We start from the raw sequence: 15,912 nt of genomic DNA, 5'->3' as shown, positions 1-15,912 counted from the left end.
ACGGAAGCCATGCTGGAGGTCATACAGTATATTATTCTTTTCAAGATGGTTGATGATGTGTTTAATGATGATATGCTCCATAAGTTTACAGGAAATACATGTCAATGATATTGGACGGTAATTTTCTGGTTTATATTTTTCCCCTTTTTTAAATACTGGTGCTACGTTGGCGTGTTTCCAGTCTGATGGTGTAATGCCAGTTTCAAGTGATGTTTTGAAGATAAGTGTGAGAATTGGAGCTGTTTGGTCATTGAGTTCTTTAAGTATTCTGCCGCTGATGTTGTCTGGGCCGGTTGCCTTTTGTGGGTTTATATTGTGTAGGAGTTTCTTGACACCAGGTAAAGATATTTCAAGTGGTGTTATCACAGGGTGTGAGCTAGGACCTTTGTCTGGAATGGTGTTATTTGATTCAGTTGTAAACACTGATTGGAATTGTGTGTTGAGGATGTCTGCCTTTTGCTTTGTGTCAGTTATTAACTGTCCTTCTTTTTCGAGTGGTGCGACACCGATGTTATCTGTGTGCAGTGATTTAATAGCTTTTTAGGTTTAGATTGATTGTTGCACTGTTGGTCTGGTTCTTTTATCAGTAGGTCTAGTATCATTTTTTCAATATAACCCCAGTATGCATTTCTTTGTTCTTTTTGTACTTGTTTTTTTAGATGTCTGTACTTTTCAGCATACTTGGTGTCTTGTTTCTTTTTATAATATAGCTTGTTTTTTCTATTTATCATTTTCCTTAGATTGTTGTGAATCCAAGGTAGTCTGTTTTTGTATGTTAGGAACTTATGAGGAATGTTGTTTTCCACTGATTTTGTGAGATTTGTTTTAAATGTGTTCCACATGTTATTTACATTTGTTTTGTCCTCTAGGTTTAGTAGATCTTTGTATGTTTTTTCTAGATCTGATTTGATGTTACTTCAGTTAGCTCCGTTGTATTTCAATATTTTTCTATGTTTTTCTCTCACCCTGCGCAACCAGATGTCAAATTCTACATAGACAAGATCGTGGTCACTAAGGCCTATTGGTGGTAGTGTACTAACCTTGTTAATGTTGGATGGATTATTGACTAGTACTAAATCTAAAATTCTTTCTTTCCGTGTTGGTATGTTCAGTATTTGATGTAAACTGTGATCGTTTAATAGTTCTAAGAGTGAGTTATTCTGTTCTTGATCTGGTTTCCCAGGTGTTACTTCAGGGACAGACCAGTCAATGTGGCCTAGATTGAAATCACCACCTACTAATATGTTACTTGTTGATGTTTGATTTATTCTGCTTAATGATAAATCTAGTTGATTTGGCAAAGAATAGTAACAGATAGGTAAAAGTTCTATACGCTGGACATGATAAAACAAAGTAATATTCGTCCTCAGATTGCAACTTATACAAACTCTATCTTCTCCTTGAATAGTTGTTTCCCATTGAAAAAAATACCAGGGTTTTGTTACATGTTGTTTTGTAAAGGAAGTGGATTCCCAGTCAACATACCATATGATATGTATTTTGTTAAGATATTATATTGTTCTTACATTTCTAGTGTAAAATCAGATCGAGTTATGTTGCTCTATACAGAGTGTGGAAATATTAATATAGATTCTCAGATTGCTCATCTGAACAAATTGAATATATTTGGAAAAAGTGATGCCATTACAATATAAACATCAACGTATGTTTAAAAAAAAGTAAAACAACAAATATATCGAACTCCTTTGGCAATTTAAAACAGAAGTCCCGCTTACCCAACGTTAATATCTAAAGCTCAAATGAAAACATCAAACGAATGGATAACACCTGCAATATTCCTGACTTCGTACAGGCATTTGTAAACGTAGAAAACGGTGGATTGTATGATAGTCGCATAAAATTTCCTTATATCTAGAACGATTTGTGAACAAAGCAAACGGACATAAAAAGATCATAGTAGCATTTCAACTATGAGCGATACAGAAATAAACGCTTAAGTCTTAAAAAAAATAGAAAGAAATAGACTGAAAGAAAATATTGGGAATTGTTAGATATCCAAATATATGCATATGTAGAAAGTATGAAGAAAATGGAAGAACGCAACCAAAAAAGGCAGCTCTAGAATGCTGAAGCTCGCTAATAGTGACGAGCTTAAAAACCTCCGGCGATAGTTATTCTATTAACTACTATATATAGTCTGTCAAACGACTGGAACATTTAGAAAATCAAAGCAATCATAGCATAATTGAGAATCCTCGAGATATGCTTTAGGATGTATATAGCAACTTAGCAATGTTCCCCGTGCAAAATAGTACTAATACAATGTAAAATGAAATAAGCTTTGAGAAAAGAAGAAAACACTGGTGTCTCATACATACAAAAGCAAAAGGCGAATAAAACTAGAAAATGCGTAAAATATGCTGAATGTCATTTAATATATGAAATTATAATTGGGTTATCTTTCCTGCATTAGTACTTAACTACTTCATATTTTATATTTCATGACCTGCTGTGTCACACCTTCTGATATTTCATTTAACACACCAATGTGACCACAACTTGAGAGTGTTTGTTATTTAGTTATGTTAAGATATCGCTAATGAAAAAGCTGGTTTGAAATGAAACTAAGAAAATTAAGCCCGGCTAGCGAAAAGCAGGAATGTAAATTGTGTGTTCACGGTTAACAAAAAAAAAAATAAAAATGTCAGTTTTGCATACAGTAAAATCAAAAGGTAGGTACGATAATTAACCCATCCTGTTCTCAATTAAAAGTTCTGTATAAAACGCACATCGAAAACACAAAAAGGCTTGAAGTTATTGCCACCTTGGAATCTTGTTAATTTCTTTTGACATACGAGGTACCTCGGTGGCCGATTGGTCTAAGTAGTTACTTCTGTAATCACTAGCCAGTCAACACTGAGGTCGTGAGTTTGACCCCGCTCGTGCACTCGACTAGGATTGTCAGTTTTCCGATCGCAGGTCGGTGGTTATCTCCGGGTACTCCGACTTTCTACACCAATAAAAACTGGCCGCCACGAAACAGCCGAGATGCGGTGCTTAAAAGTGGCGTTAAAACACCAAAAATCAAATCAAATTAAACATACAAGCCACATTTGCTTTTGTACGACATGGTATTAAGCTACTAGCGTCTGCGAAGATGAAAATGAATACGATCTTATTAACGATTCCCCAATAAAACTGGCAAAATATGACTTTGAATGAAATGAACATATAAGTAGTCATAGATTTTTTTTTCACGCAGAAATCTTGAAAAGTAAGCACGTTTTGTCACTTGTTGAAAGGGGTTCATGCAAAATAAAACGTCTGATTATATGAAAAATGAAGAGACTGTCTTAATAAAGCAAAAGTTTCTTTATGTATAACAGGAAATTATGACTAATAGATCGGTATAGTTTAAGGATACACTGGTCGGACACTTAATAACTACAAAGAACAAGTTTTTGTTTTTTAAGTGTTGACTATCCTCACGACAGTCTTACATGTACTCGTTGACAGTCGGAAGAAATAACCCCATCTGTATCGATGGGTTTTCCGGTTAAATCAGTTAACCTTCACACTTTAAATTACTAATATTATTATAAACTTAGGGTAAGTGTTCACATCTTTTCTATTCATTTCTTTTTAAATTACATATTGTTAGGGGAATGATTGATCTTTGTGAAACGGTTCTGTTTCTCCGTAATTTATTCAAATATTCAAGAATTTGGTGGATGCTAATTTTATTTCGTTGAAATGTCATTGATCATCAATGTGACCAACATACATTATCCATATAATATATCCAAATTAGGAATCAATATGTTGACTAACAGTAAAACAATGAATAAGTTAACGGACAACAATAAAAAAAAAAAAGACAATGATATTGAATGAAGGAATATCGAAGACTTTTTCGGCTAGTTTCTTTAGACAGCCGGATATGTAAAATAAACTTTGGTACAGATTGTTTTTAAATCAAGTCAACATTACCAGAGGTATCAATTTAAAATTGATCAAGTTGTTTATTTTTTTAGACTGACTTCAAATCCAATGAAATACTTGGTGTTTGACATTTCCCATGCAGGGATGTCGACACAAAGACAGTGAACTATAATCTGCTAAAGCGCCTCAAGAAAATGCTTGTACCAAGTAAGGAATATGACAGTTGTTATATTGTATCTATTCGTTTGATGTGTTTGAGCTTTTGATTTTGTCATTTGATTACGGACCTTCCGTTTTGAATATTCCTCGGTGTTCGGCATTTTTTAAATTTTATTTTTAACTTACGTCATCTTTAAAGTAAAAAAAATCAAGAAACTATTCCCAAAATAAAAAGATCCAATTTTATAGAGTTTGAAAGTAACAGCATAAGGCTTATTCTTTATCTATATCCAGGTGAATATTTGTTATACAGTAGTAACAATTTACTGTTTCTAATGTGTTTCAGATTGTATAATGAAGAAACTTTTACAGTTGCTGACCATCTTTGCTTTAGAATGTACTGTTACAACGAGAATTCGTAAGTTATTTTCATTAAAGTTTGTCTCTCAAATCATGCGGCACAATGGGTAAATACATAAGTTCTGGACCTATATTTAGCTTTTTATTATAGAGGCAGAATATCAAAATAAAAATTGAATTTGCAGAAAATAAAAGAATATGAAAGTAAAAAGATGTGGTAGGATTGCCAATGAGACAGCTTTCCACAAGAAAACAAATGAAACAGAAATTAACAAATATAGGTCACCATACGTTCTTCAACAATGAATAAAACCCATACCGCATAGTCAGATTGTAAATGACATCTAAATGACAAATGTAAAACGTCCAGTGGCAAGCATTTCACGCAATCTAATATTGATGATGATACTATTTATAAACACAATTTGATTGATATTATTAAGATTTTATTTCCAGTAGTCCCATATAATCAACATATATTGTCAAATTACAAATATTAGTCAAGTAGAATACTACATGATGTTGCTCACACTTTCCGGAGTGTGTGTCTTGTTGATATTTATAAATAGAGCATTGTGAATATGCCACTTGACGTTCAAGAAGCAACTGGTATAAATGTATTGTGAATTCATATTATGAACTTATTTCAAATAAAATTGAGAAAGGAAATGCGGAATGTGTCAAAGCGACAACAACCTGACTATAGAGCAGACAACAGCCGAAGGCCAACAATGGGTCTTCAATGTAGCGAGAAACTCCCGCACCCGTAGGCGTCCTTCAGCTGGCCTCTTAAAAAATATGTTTACTAGTACAGTGATAATGGACGTCATAATAAACTCCGAATTATACACAAGAAACTAAAATTAAAAATAATACAAGACTAACAAAGGCCAGAGGCTCCTGACTTGGGACAGGCGCAAAATTGCGGCGGGGTTAAACATGTTTATGAGTTCTCAACCCTTCCCTATACCTCTAGCCAATGTAGAAAAGTAAACGCATAACAATACGCACATAAAAAGTCAGTTCAAGTGAAGTCCGAGTCCGATGTCAGAAGATGTAAGAAAATAAAATAAATAAAATGACAATAATACATAAATAACAACAGACTACTAGCAGTTAACTGACATGCCAGCTCCAAACCTCAATTAAACTGATTGAAAGATTATGTCTTCATCATATGAATATCAAATGTTTATAATTGTGACATTTTGATTGAGTTTTAAATCGCACTGCGAGTAAAGAATACACAACAGGAGAGTGATGCTAACACTGTCGACAAACCTAGTCCTGATTTCGGTACCTTTTGGACTGACTAGACTTTATTTCATCACTCATGCCGCTGAGACACATAACATACGCGTAACAAAAGTTACACAATTCAGTGCCAATTTCTATATGCCAAAAGTCGCACATTCTTTCTTATTTTTGTAATGTTTGTCCACTTTCTGTTTTCTACGGGTATTTATAAACTTCAACACCTCTATTTTGTTTATGGAAAAAATGTAAACTTCCTTATTTGTTTTCGTCACCTTTTTTTGTCTTCTCAATTTATTATCGAGATTTGAACATTGGGAAATGCTGTTGCCTTAATTTATATTAACGCTCGATTTCAATTGCATATGCATTTACATTATCTTGCTATCTTTTTTAGTTCCAGATTCCTGTAAGGTGAGGTCATCGATTGGATGTAATACCTTAACTCAATGTTCTTTACATGTTACTTTTCATTTGTCAAAGTCTCTTGTTAAAGGAGAGTACCTCATTTACTGGAGAATAAATGGTACCAAAACAAATAGTAATTTTACAGAAGTTGAATACAAAGGCCCTTGTATGTCTCGATCAATTTGTGCAATGATGGTGAAAGCTACATTAAAATTACCCCGTACTACCGAAGCCTATGGCATGTATACAGTAAAACTGTACAACGACAGGGAACAAGTGCAGTGTTCTACGCCAGTTTGTAAAAATTGTATCATAGGTCAGTATTGTCACCGTAATTAATAAAGGCTCCTATGTGCAACAATTTATAGCATTCCTTATATAATAATAACATTGAGAAGATGGTATTCGCATTATAAAAAAGCAATTAGCATAAAAGGTCATAAGAGAGCACGAAAAGTAAACGTTTAATTGTGTTAAACAATACACATAAGAAGGGAATCAAACGATAAATATGTTCAAAGACGAAGAGACAGTCATACTTAATTTGGTCTTCGATTATCTGGAAAACGGAAGAATTAAACTCTGCAATTCTATACAATGCAACATATCATTATTCACTTTTGTTATTTATTATTCAGATGATCAGCAAGAGGAAGAAGATCATACAGTATCAACTGGTACATACATTATATATTATATATATGTGAAATATACGGTTGGTGATTGACATGTAGTGGTTAATCATACTGTAAATCACATGGCTCAATTTTAGAAACACATAGTACACTATAATTGTAAAAAGTAAAATCTCAAAAATACTGAACTCCGAGGAAAATTCAATAATCAAATGGCAAAATCAAAAGCTCAAACACATTAAACGAAAGGATAACAACCGTCATATTCCTCCTGACTTGGTACAGACATTTTCTTATGTACAAAATGGTAAATTGAACCTGGTTTTATAGTTAGCTAAACTTCTAACTAATTGTCTTACAGTGGTAACATTTAAATAAATGCTTTGTTCTACAAATATGCTACTTTACAATACAAATATATAATAGTCTTGATTCGGTATCAATAGTCTTTTTGTTTTTATGTAACAATGTAGTTGTTTTGTCCTTGGTGACCTTCTAATGAGTCAATTAACACGTTAGTTGTCTCAATAATATCAAATACAAAAATCCAACTAGCACACCCAACAAGCACAACTATGAAACTAACCAAGACTTCAAAGACAATACAAATACATATTATTGCAGAGCAACTTAATGTATAAAACCTTACAGAAAACATTTAAAAAATATTGCTTGAATTGCTCAATTTACAAAAACATTGATCTATTTACTCGTCTCAATGGTTGTTATCTAAATATCACAATATTTATCTGCAACTACAGTACCTGGCCAAAAGTATTTGTTTGCTATATAGTTCATATAAAAACTCATTTTATATGTATTTTTCTTTCATTTGTTTAACAGATACAACAAACAATATCTACATTTATATCATCGCTGGTAGTGTTTTAATTTTGATGACAGTTATAATTAGTTGTACGATTGTATTACATGTAGTAAGGAAGAAAGGTAAGAAATAAAACAATAACATATCATAGATTAGTTGTTTAAAATGTCTTACAATTACAAACTTGTTATATAAAAAAGTAATTATCCGTATTTTATCACAGATAAAGTTTCCCTTCAATTTGTATTTCTGTTAGATATCGTTTTGGTTTCGATGAGTTTTGAATTTACATATACGATTACAGTTGGTTTTTTTTCTCGGGCAAACTCAATGAGACATTTATGCACTGGAATCGGTATCACATACCCAACGCCAATTTGCAAACGTTATCGTTTTACGATGGATACTAATTAAAAGAGATGGGAAGACGAGACCCAAACCGAGCAACACAATATAACTAGAAAAGACTGATAGCAACATTTGATCTACGAAAGCTTATAATAATAAATTTATCATAGATACCAAGACACATATATATTGTACGCCATACGCACGTTTCGTCTGTATTTAAGTTCTTGAGACGACTAACACACAAGGGGAAGTAAGTCGACTAATGTTAAGAATACCGTATTGTATATTTTATGAAAGAGCACGTATATTTGAAATATTTTAACATGATATCTGCACGTAATAATAGATTGCACTTTTAAGTGATTCGCGAGTCACTTCACGTGAAAAACTTTTGAATATGCAAAAACACATTTCATAATGAGCAAATATTTGAAAACTTGTGTATTACAATCATAATTTATGAGTTTTTTTTAACTGACACACATGTGTTCAATCGTTATTCTTTTACAGCCGGGAGAAGACCTGTACAGATTCCTACGAGGTATTGTATGCCTTTGTTTTCAAATATGTATAAAACAATGGGTGCTTATAATCTGTTAATTTATACAAATTGGCCTCTGTGTAATTAAAAAGAGTATTAAAAAGATACTTGTCGTTCAAATAAAAAGTTTGAAAATAGAACAATCCATCAAAGTATCAGAAGATCAGTTATTACCATTTTATATAAAAAGATTATCAATTCGATATGGTTGTATTTTAATTGTTTTAATTCATTTTTCAAGTATTATATTTTCAGACCTACGAGTATTATATCAAGTATTATATTTTAGACCGTCAAATGATATATTTTCAGACCGTCAAGTATTATATTTTCAGACCTACAAGTATTATATTTTCAAACCTACAAGTATTATATTTTCAGACCGTCAAGTATTATATTTTCAGACCGTAAAGTATTATATTTTAGACCGTCAAGTATTATATTTTCAGACCTACAAGTATTATATTTTCAGACCGTAAAGTATTATATTTTAGACCGTCAAGTATTATATTTTCAGACCTACAAGTATTATATTTTCAGACCGTAAGTAATATATTTTTCAGATTTACAAGTATTATATTTTCAGACCGTAAAGTATTATATTTTCAGACCTACAAGTATTATATCTAATGACCAAGTATCCGCTGACGAGCCATCAGTAGCTGTATCAAATCACACATATGCTTCTGTCCAATTAAGTGTCCCCAGTAGATACCAGGGGTTACTATCAAGAAACGTCAGTCGACATCACTACAATAACCCAAGATTTCAAGATATTCAAGGTGATTTAAAGCAAGTTGTTATGTTAGTTTTAACAATTATGGTATTTTATTAAGGAAGAGTAAGTTAGGTGAATTGAATGTTAAACGGTTATCATGATATTGACGCGCATGATTTAAAGCTGCGGTGAATGTATGTCAAATAATGAAATAAAGTAGCCATTTTGCTTGACCAATGCGACATTTGTAAAAAGATACCATGGTAGTAGGGACACAGAAGTTAGTTTGGTACATTATTTCCCACTCACCAGTCAAATATGGCTTTCTTATATCTTACTTTGGCAACTGTATCAACTGGTGCATTGTAAATTTTGATGCATGTATCTATGTCTGATTATATATAGATATGTTAAATATGTTAAATTAAATGGGATCTTGTAGTGAACACACAACACTATACTGTGTAATTGTTTTCTCTACAATTTCTAGATAAGAAAGAGTTTATTTTCGAAAGGTTGAAACGAGGAAAAATAAGTCTTTTTATCTATGTTTTATTTACTTATTAAGTATATACAGCTGATGTGCAATGAATTTCATTAATTCAAGCAAAATTAGAGATACATGTACATCCGAATTTACTCTTACACTTGGTAAACTAACATAAAGTTATGATAAACGAATCATAATGTTGAGGTATTCAGTTGTTAAAATATTGTTAGAACGCAATATAATATCCATATCCATGCTTAAAAGAAAAATGAACAATAGGAAAGGAAATGGCGATATGTTTTAATTTTTTTTTTATTGATGGCGATTTTGAATAGGAGATGGAAACATTGTCTTTTGGTTTTTTTGTTGCACATCAGTGTTTCTGTTGTTTCGTTGTTTTCTTCTAGTTGTTGATGTGTTTCCCTCGGTTTTAGTTTGTAACCCGGATTTGTTTTCTCTCAATCGATTTATTATGACTTTTGAACAGCGGTATACTACTGTTGCCTTTATTTAATGTTGTTGGTTATTCCAAAATATACTTTGGAAAGGTATCTGTTAATTTTGCGATAGCTTGTGTCTTTAATAGTTTTTGATTGTCCATAGCGAACTAGTTTCTTTGATAAGTTCTTTTTGTAACATTTTTTGCTGTCCATAAATTTTCCTTTTGCTTCTAAGATATATTCAAGTAATATTCAAATTTCTATTGACAGCATGATATCTATAATACTAAAATTACGAGGTCCAATTTGTCAGCCGTCATCACGTAAGAACGACGAATCAAAGAATTCAGCTTTATATATAACTAATATAGTACAAAGGTGTAGATTAAAAATTACACCACTCCAGGCCCTTTTGTTTTCCACGTAATTAATTTTGCCAAAAATTAAGAAGTTCCGGGTCGAGTCCGATATCGATACCAATAGTATATTCACCTGTTACCTATTACCTTATCTGTACGTTCCGCATCTAACAGGTGCACCACCAAACGGTGTATTTAGGATTATGCTATATACACGGATCATAATCACAGGGTTGACACTACTAAATTCAATCATTGTCAAATTGTTACCTATTGTAGTATTTTAATCAGTAAGACCTTCTAAGATAACAATACGAATACTAAAAATCTGGACTAAAAATAAGGTGTATATAGGAACCGTTTTCAATTTGTTAGCGGGCATGACATAAAACAGTGAATCAAATAATTCAACTTTATTTATAACTAACATAGGACAATGATGTTGATTAAAAATTACTCCATTCCAGGACCTTTTGTTATCCAATAATTAAATACTACAGATACAGTTAAGTCGGCTTCATATCTTGACTTACATCTAGAAATTGACAATGAGGGTCGGTTGAAAACAAAACTTTACGACAAAAGAGATGATTTCAGCTTTCCAATTGTGAACTTTCCATTTCTAAGTAGCAACATTCCAGCAGCACCTGCATACGGGGTATATATCTCCCAATTGATACGATATTCCCGTGCTTGCATTTCCTATCATGATTTTCTTGATAGAGGTTTGCTGCTCACAAGGAAGCTATTAAACCAAGAGTTCCAAATGGTGAAGTTGAAATCATCCCTTCGTAAATTTTACGGACGCCATCACGAGTTGGTTGACCGTTATGGAATAACCGTTTCACAAATGATATCGGATATGTTCCTTACGTCGTAACTACAATCCCCTTCCCTTTCATGAATATGACCTACCGAATTAGACTATTTACCGGATTTGTAATCACTTAAGCAACACGACGGGTGCCACATGTGGAGCAGGATCTGCTTACCCTTCCGGAGCACCTGAGATCACCCCTAGTTTTTGGTGGGGTTCATGTTGTTTATTCTTTAGTTTTCTATGTTGTGTCGTGTGTACTATTGTTTTTCTGTTTGTCTTTTTTATTTTTAGCCATGGCGTTGTCAGTTTGTTTTAGATTTATGAGTTTGACTGTCCCTTTGGTATCTTTCGTCCCTCTTTTAATATTACACATAAAACAGTGAATCAAATAATTCAACTTTATTTATAACTAACATTGGACAATGCTGTTGATTAAAAATTACTCCATTCCAGGACCTTTTGTTATCCAAATAATTAATATTACCAATAATTGATAAGTTCCAGTTCGACGGGTTCAAACAGAAAGATTTGAAAGCAGAGAAAACTGTGTATCTTATTATCGGCATGACTTTATCAGATAAAAAATACTACTAAAATAAGGCTTGCGCATAGTTATATACTTTAATTCAGTCACGGATCCGCGATATCACGGGTGTGTTCTAGTTTAAATAAAAATTGTACATTACCAGAAAATCGTATTTTTGTAGATGAGAGTCAAGGGGATTCAGCTTTTGCTTCGGCACTTACTATTTTAAGTTCTGACCAGAACGACGACAACCACCAAACAGAAAGAACAGAGGAACCACAACTGACGCGCACACCAATCAATATACTAGTATCAAGATTAGAGCAGATTCAAACTAACCAGAGTCTGCCTAATTTACTAGGTATGGCTTTTCCCTTTTTTGTAATAATATACTACCAGTTATTACTATTCACCGTTCCAGTACTGATATACAAGTGAACAGTTAAATCATATGCCAGTTGCAATAAATATTATCAACCAGATGACCGACAAATGAACACGTAATGCATGATTCACCGTTTTACATATACTGTATCTTTTTAAACAAACTACATTTGTTGATTCATTATTAGGACCTGTAAAAGACGGGAGGTCATGTTATATAGGTATAATTTGATGTGTAGCATATATCTATTAACCATTTCATACTAACTATACACAAAGAAAACAGTTAAGCACACCCACGTTTTTTCGAATTGACAAGTATTACGATAAGGGACATGGGATCCTTGGACAATTGGTGCCATAATTAAAAATATATTGCAATATATCAGGGGGTCAACAATACTTACAAGTGTAAATAAATCCGCAAAACTCTACACCAATCTTTGTCTTGAACAAACTGTTACTCTCAAATGTCTGTCTTTAAACGGATTTTTATATTGATTAAAAAATAAATATATTGAACTCAAGATTACAGATGCAATTTATCATGCGCAGTTCAAAGGATGAAAACAAATTAACCACAATGAAGAAAAAAAATCCTTAAATCTGAACTAAAAGAAATAAGAATTGAGACATACGAACCCAAACAAAACTGTTTTATATGAAGTTTCTTTTTGTTGAGAAAAATAAAAGATTTCAGTATTAAATATATTCTCATTCAACTTTTGTGTTTTTCTTTATTTGTATAAAGATTGTCTTCCACTCAAAATATAAACAAGAACATTTCTGTTTTTGTTTTTAGTACACGATTACCAGAATATCAGAAGAACAAGGAGACTTACATGATACAGTCACATACCTGAATATCAGGAGAACAAAGAGACTTACATGATACTGTGGCATCATATCAACAACGTTGGAAAAGTAAAACACACTTTCATTTCATGTCGTGACACATTTTCTGTGATGTTATTGAAAGAAGGAATAACAGAAAAGTGCATATTCAAAAGCTCAAAGAAAAGATTAATAGACCATAGAATTCAGTGGTTGTAGTTTGTTGTTGTTTATTATATTTGTTTTTCTGTCATTATTTTGTACATAATTCAGGCCGTTAATTTTCTTGTTTGAATTGATTAACATTTTGATTTTAGAGCCTTTTTAAGCTGAATATCAGGTATGAGTTTTATTCATTTCAAGAGCCCGTACGCTGACCAATAGTTGTTTCTGTGTCATTTGGTATAGTGTGGAGAGTTTCTCATTGGAGATAATAGCACATCTTCTTTTTTGCATATAACATATAATAGTATACAATACTATCTTTCACTTCTTCTTACTACATTTGTATAAACTTCAAGATTTACCTGTATTTTTTTAAAACCGGTTTTTTTCTAAAGTGAATATTTTCGAAGGGTTAAATATTTCGCAGTGATGACTTGCTATGGCTTTGTTTGGACTTGTTTTTTTGCTTTTTGGCCTTGAATGTTTGTCCCTAATATTTTATTAATTGTGCATTTGCATTCAGATATCGCAGATCAAATTTATTCGTTTATAGTGTATTAATGTACGTGTTTTGATTGAGTTAAACATGCCAATAATTTTACCGTGTGTTTTTCTATGTTGGGAAGTTATGCTATTGTTTCAGAAAAAAGAAAAGGTTTGGATCCATTAAAACGTTGAATCCCGCTGCAAATGTTTGCACCTGTCCTAAGTCAGGAATCTGATGTACAGTACTTGTCGTTTGTTTATGTAATTTATACGTGTTTCTCGTTTTTTTAAATTTTATATAGAATAGACCGTTGGTTTTCCCGTTTGAATGGTTTTTCATTAGTAATTTTGGGCCCTTTATAGCTTGTTGTTCGGTGTGAGCCAAGGCTCCGTGTTGAAGGCCGTACATTGACCTATAATGGTTTACTTTTTTTTAAATTGTTATTTGGACGGAGAGTTGTCTCATTGGCACTCACAACATCTTCCTATATCTATCATTTGTATGCAAACATATGACTCTCAATATGTTTTTACAAAATAAATTATTTGTATATATTTATCAATGAATTGTACTTTTTTATTTTATTTTATTGTTATTTTGTACTAATAGTCATAAATCGTATTTTGATATTTGTTTGTTATTCGTACTTTTTTTTTTTACCTTAAAAGAACCTTCCTACTGTATTTCATTTATTTTAGAAAAATGAAGTTGATTCAAAATAATAATAATATAATAATAAAACTGATGCCAAGACCACAACATTGTGCTGAAACCTATCTATTTCACATACATTGATTTAGTTTTTACTATTAACTCACAAATAAAGTTATACCAGGATTGAAATTTTGTATTTGCGCTTCAAAAGACTCTTCAGTGACGCGCCTACAAAAGACTAGTTTAAACATATTTTATTTGCTGAAAGCAAAATGGATAAGACACAAGTAAATCATACTTATGAAGTCTTCTCCATAATACAATATAAAATTACAATAATATACTAATGGACATGCATAAAAAGCAAACCATTTATAGAATATATTACTTTCTTTCAAAGGTAAAAAGAGAAGAGAAAGAAAAAAGTTTGAAAAGTCATCTAATTCTATGATGATGACGTATGTGTTGATGATGACGATGATGTTCCGTGCAAGTACCAATAACGATCTATCAAGGCATAAAATCTGTTTGATCATTTATTAAATTTTGAACATGTTCGAGCATTTGAATATTTTGTTTGTTTGAAAGTTCCAAGTGTCCGCAAATTAACATTTTTGTATCTAACTGTTAAAAGAATAAGGGAATAAACGCTTCAGTAGTAAGGGAAAGTCTACAAAATGGATCAATACTATCATGACCATTTTGCAACGGATAGTTGGTTGTACTTTGTACACATCGAGGAACAAGATTAAATAGGTACTCTTGTGCATGCCTTTGGTTCATGTTATAAAACATCTGTAATTTTCTTCTCTCAAAAAGAGATTCCCAGCCAACCTCAGAACATAGTTTCAGTTTAAGTAAACATTGGTAGATCGATTACTATTCTGGCAGCCTCTAATTGCAAATTTTCTAATTTATGTGAGTAGCCTATCCTACAATTATCCCACACTTCCGTGGCATATTAAGAAATGGGTTGAATAGAAAACTAAGTATAGTTTCTTAAACTGTTTCGAGGTAGCCGGTATTTACATTTAAGTGTTTCTCTATACTTGTAATTAAACTTTCAATATGGTTGTTCCATTTTTCGTCACTGCTAAAATTAACTCCCAGATGTTTATGAGTTTTACTTATAGGTATATTTTTACCATTTAAGGACAAACTATGGTGTGGAGTCTACAAAAAAAAAACCCATCAGTGACAAATACAAAAAGTAATAAAGGCCAAAACAATACGAAGTCGACAATCATATAACGTTTCTAATAAAAATGAAGAAAAAGTAAGAAAATTACAACATTTATTATATGTTACATGCATTATCATCTGGACAGCACATGTACTTCCTTTACCACCAACAAATATAAAAAAAACCCGATCAAAACATGACCTTATCTGTATAACCTTTAAAACGACAGATCTGAAACCAAAACCCGATCAACCTAATTCATCTATAGCAGTAATTACCAGAATGGACAACTAACACTAGTGTTGCTCATGGACAAAAACAACATAGAAATTAGTAGTACTCTCGTTGACATACGGCTCACAGGAGTTAAAATCAACATGAAGATACGGCTCGCAGTATTTGATTACATCATTGC

General features: G+C 32.2%; 1 protein-coding gene across 2 annotated transcripts; it reads left to right on the top strand.

Annotated features, from left to right (window-relative positions):
* Positions 1 to 3,436: 3,436 nt before the first annotated feature.
* LOC139519205 (uncharacterized) lies at positions 3,437 to 14,289 on the top strand. 2 transcript variants are annotated; one of them, XM_071311107.1, is made up of 9 exons: positions 3,437 to 3,570; positions 4,409 to 4,480; positions 6,074 to 6,400; positions 6,723 to 6,761; positions 7,563 to 7,667; positions 8,407 to 8,437; positions 9,047 to 9,219; positions 11,972 to 12,151; positions 12,977 to 14,289. In XM_071311107.1, the coding sequence occupies exons 2-9, from the start codon at positions 4,417 to 4,419 to the stop codon at positions 13,018 to 13,020; spliced, it is 963 nt and encodes a 320-aa protein (XP_071167208.1). In that variant the 5' UTR covers positions 3,437 to 3,570; positions 4,409 to 4,416; the 3' UTR covers positions 13,021 to 14,289. The 2 variants fall into 2 exon arrangements, with proteins under 2 accessions (XP_071167208.1, XP_071167207.1); XM_071311106.1 differs by lacking the exon at positions 3,437 to 3,570 and adding an exon at positions 3,581 to 4,110.
* Positions 14,290 to 15,912: the final 1,623 nt, after the last annotated feature.

The sequence above is a fragment of the Mytilus edulis genome, chromosome 4, assembly GCF_963676685.1.
Source record: "Mytilus edulis chromosome 4, xbMytEdul2.2, whole genome shotgun sequence".
NCBI classification, from domain to species: Eukaryota; Metazoa; Mollusca; class Bivalvia; order Mytilida; family Mytilidae; genus Mytilus; species Mytilus edulis.
This window is presented reverse-complemented; position numbering and strand designations above follow the sequence as displayed.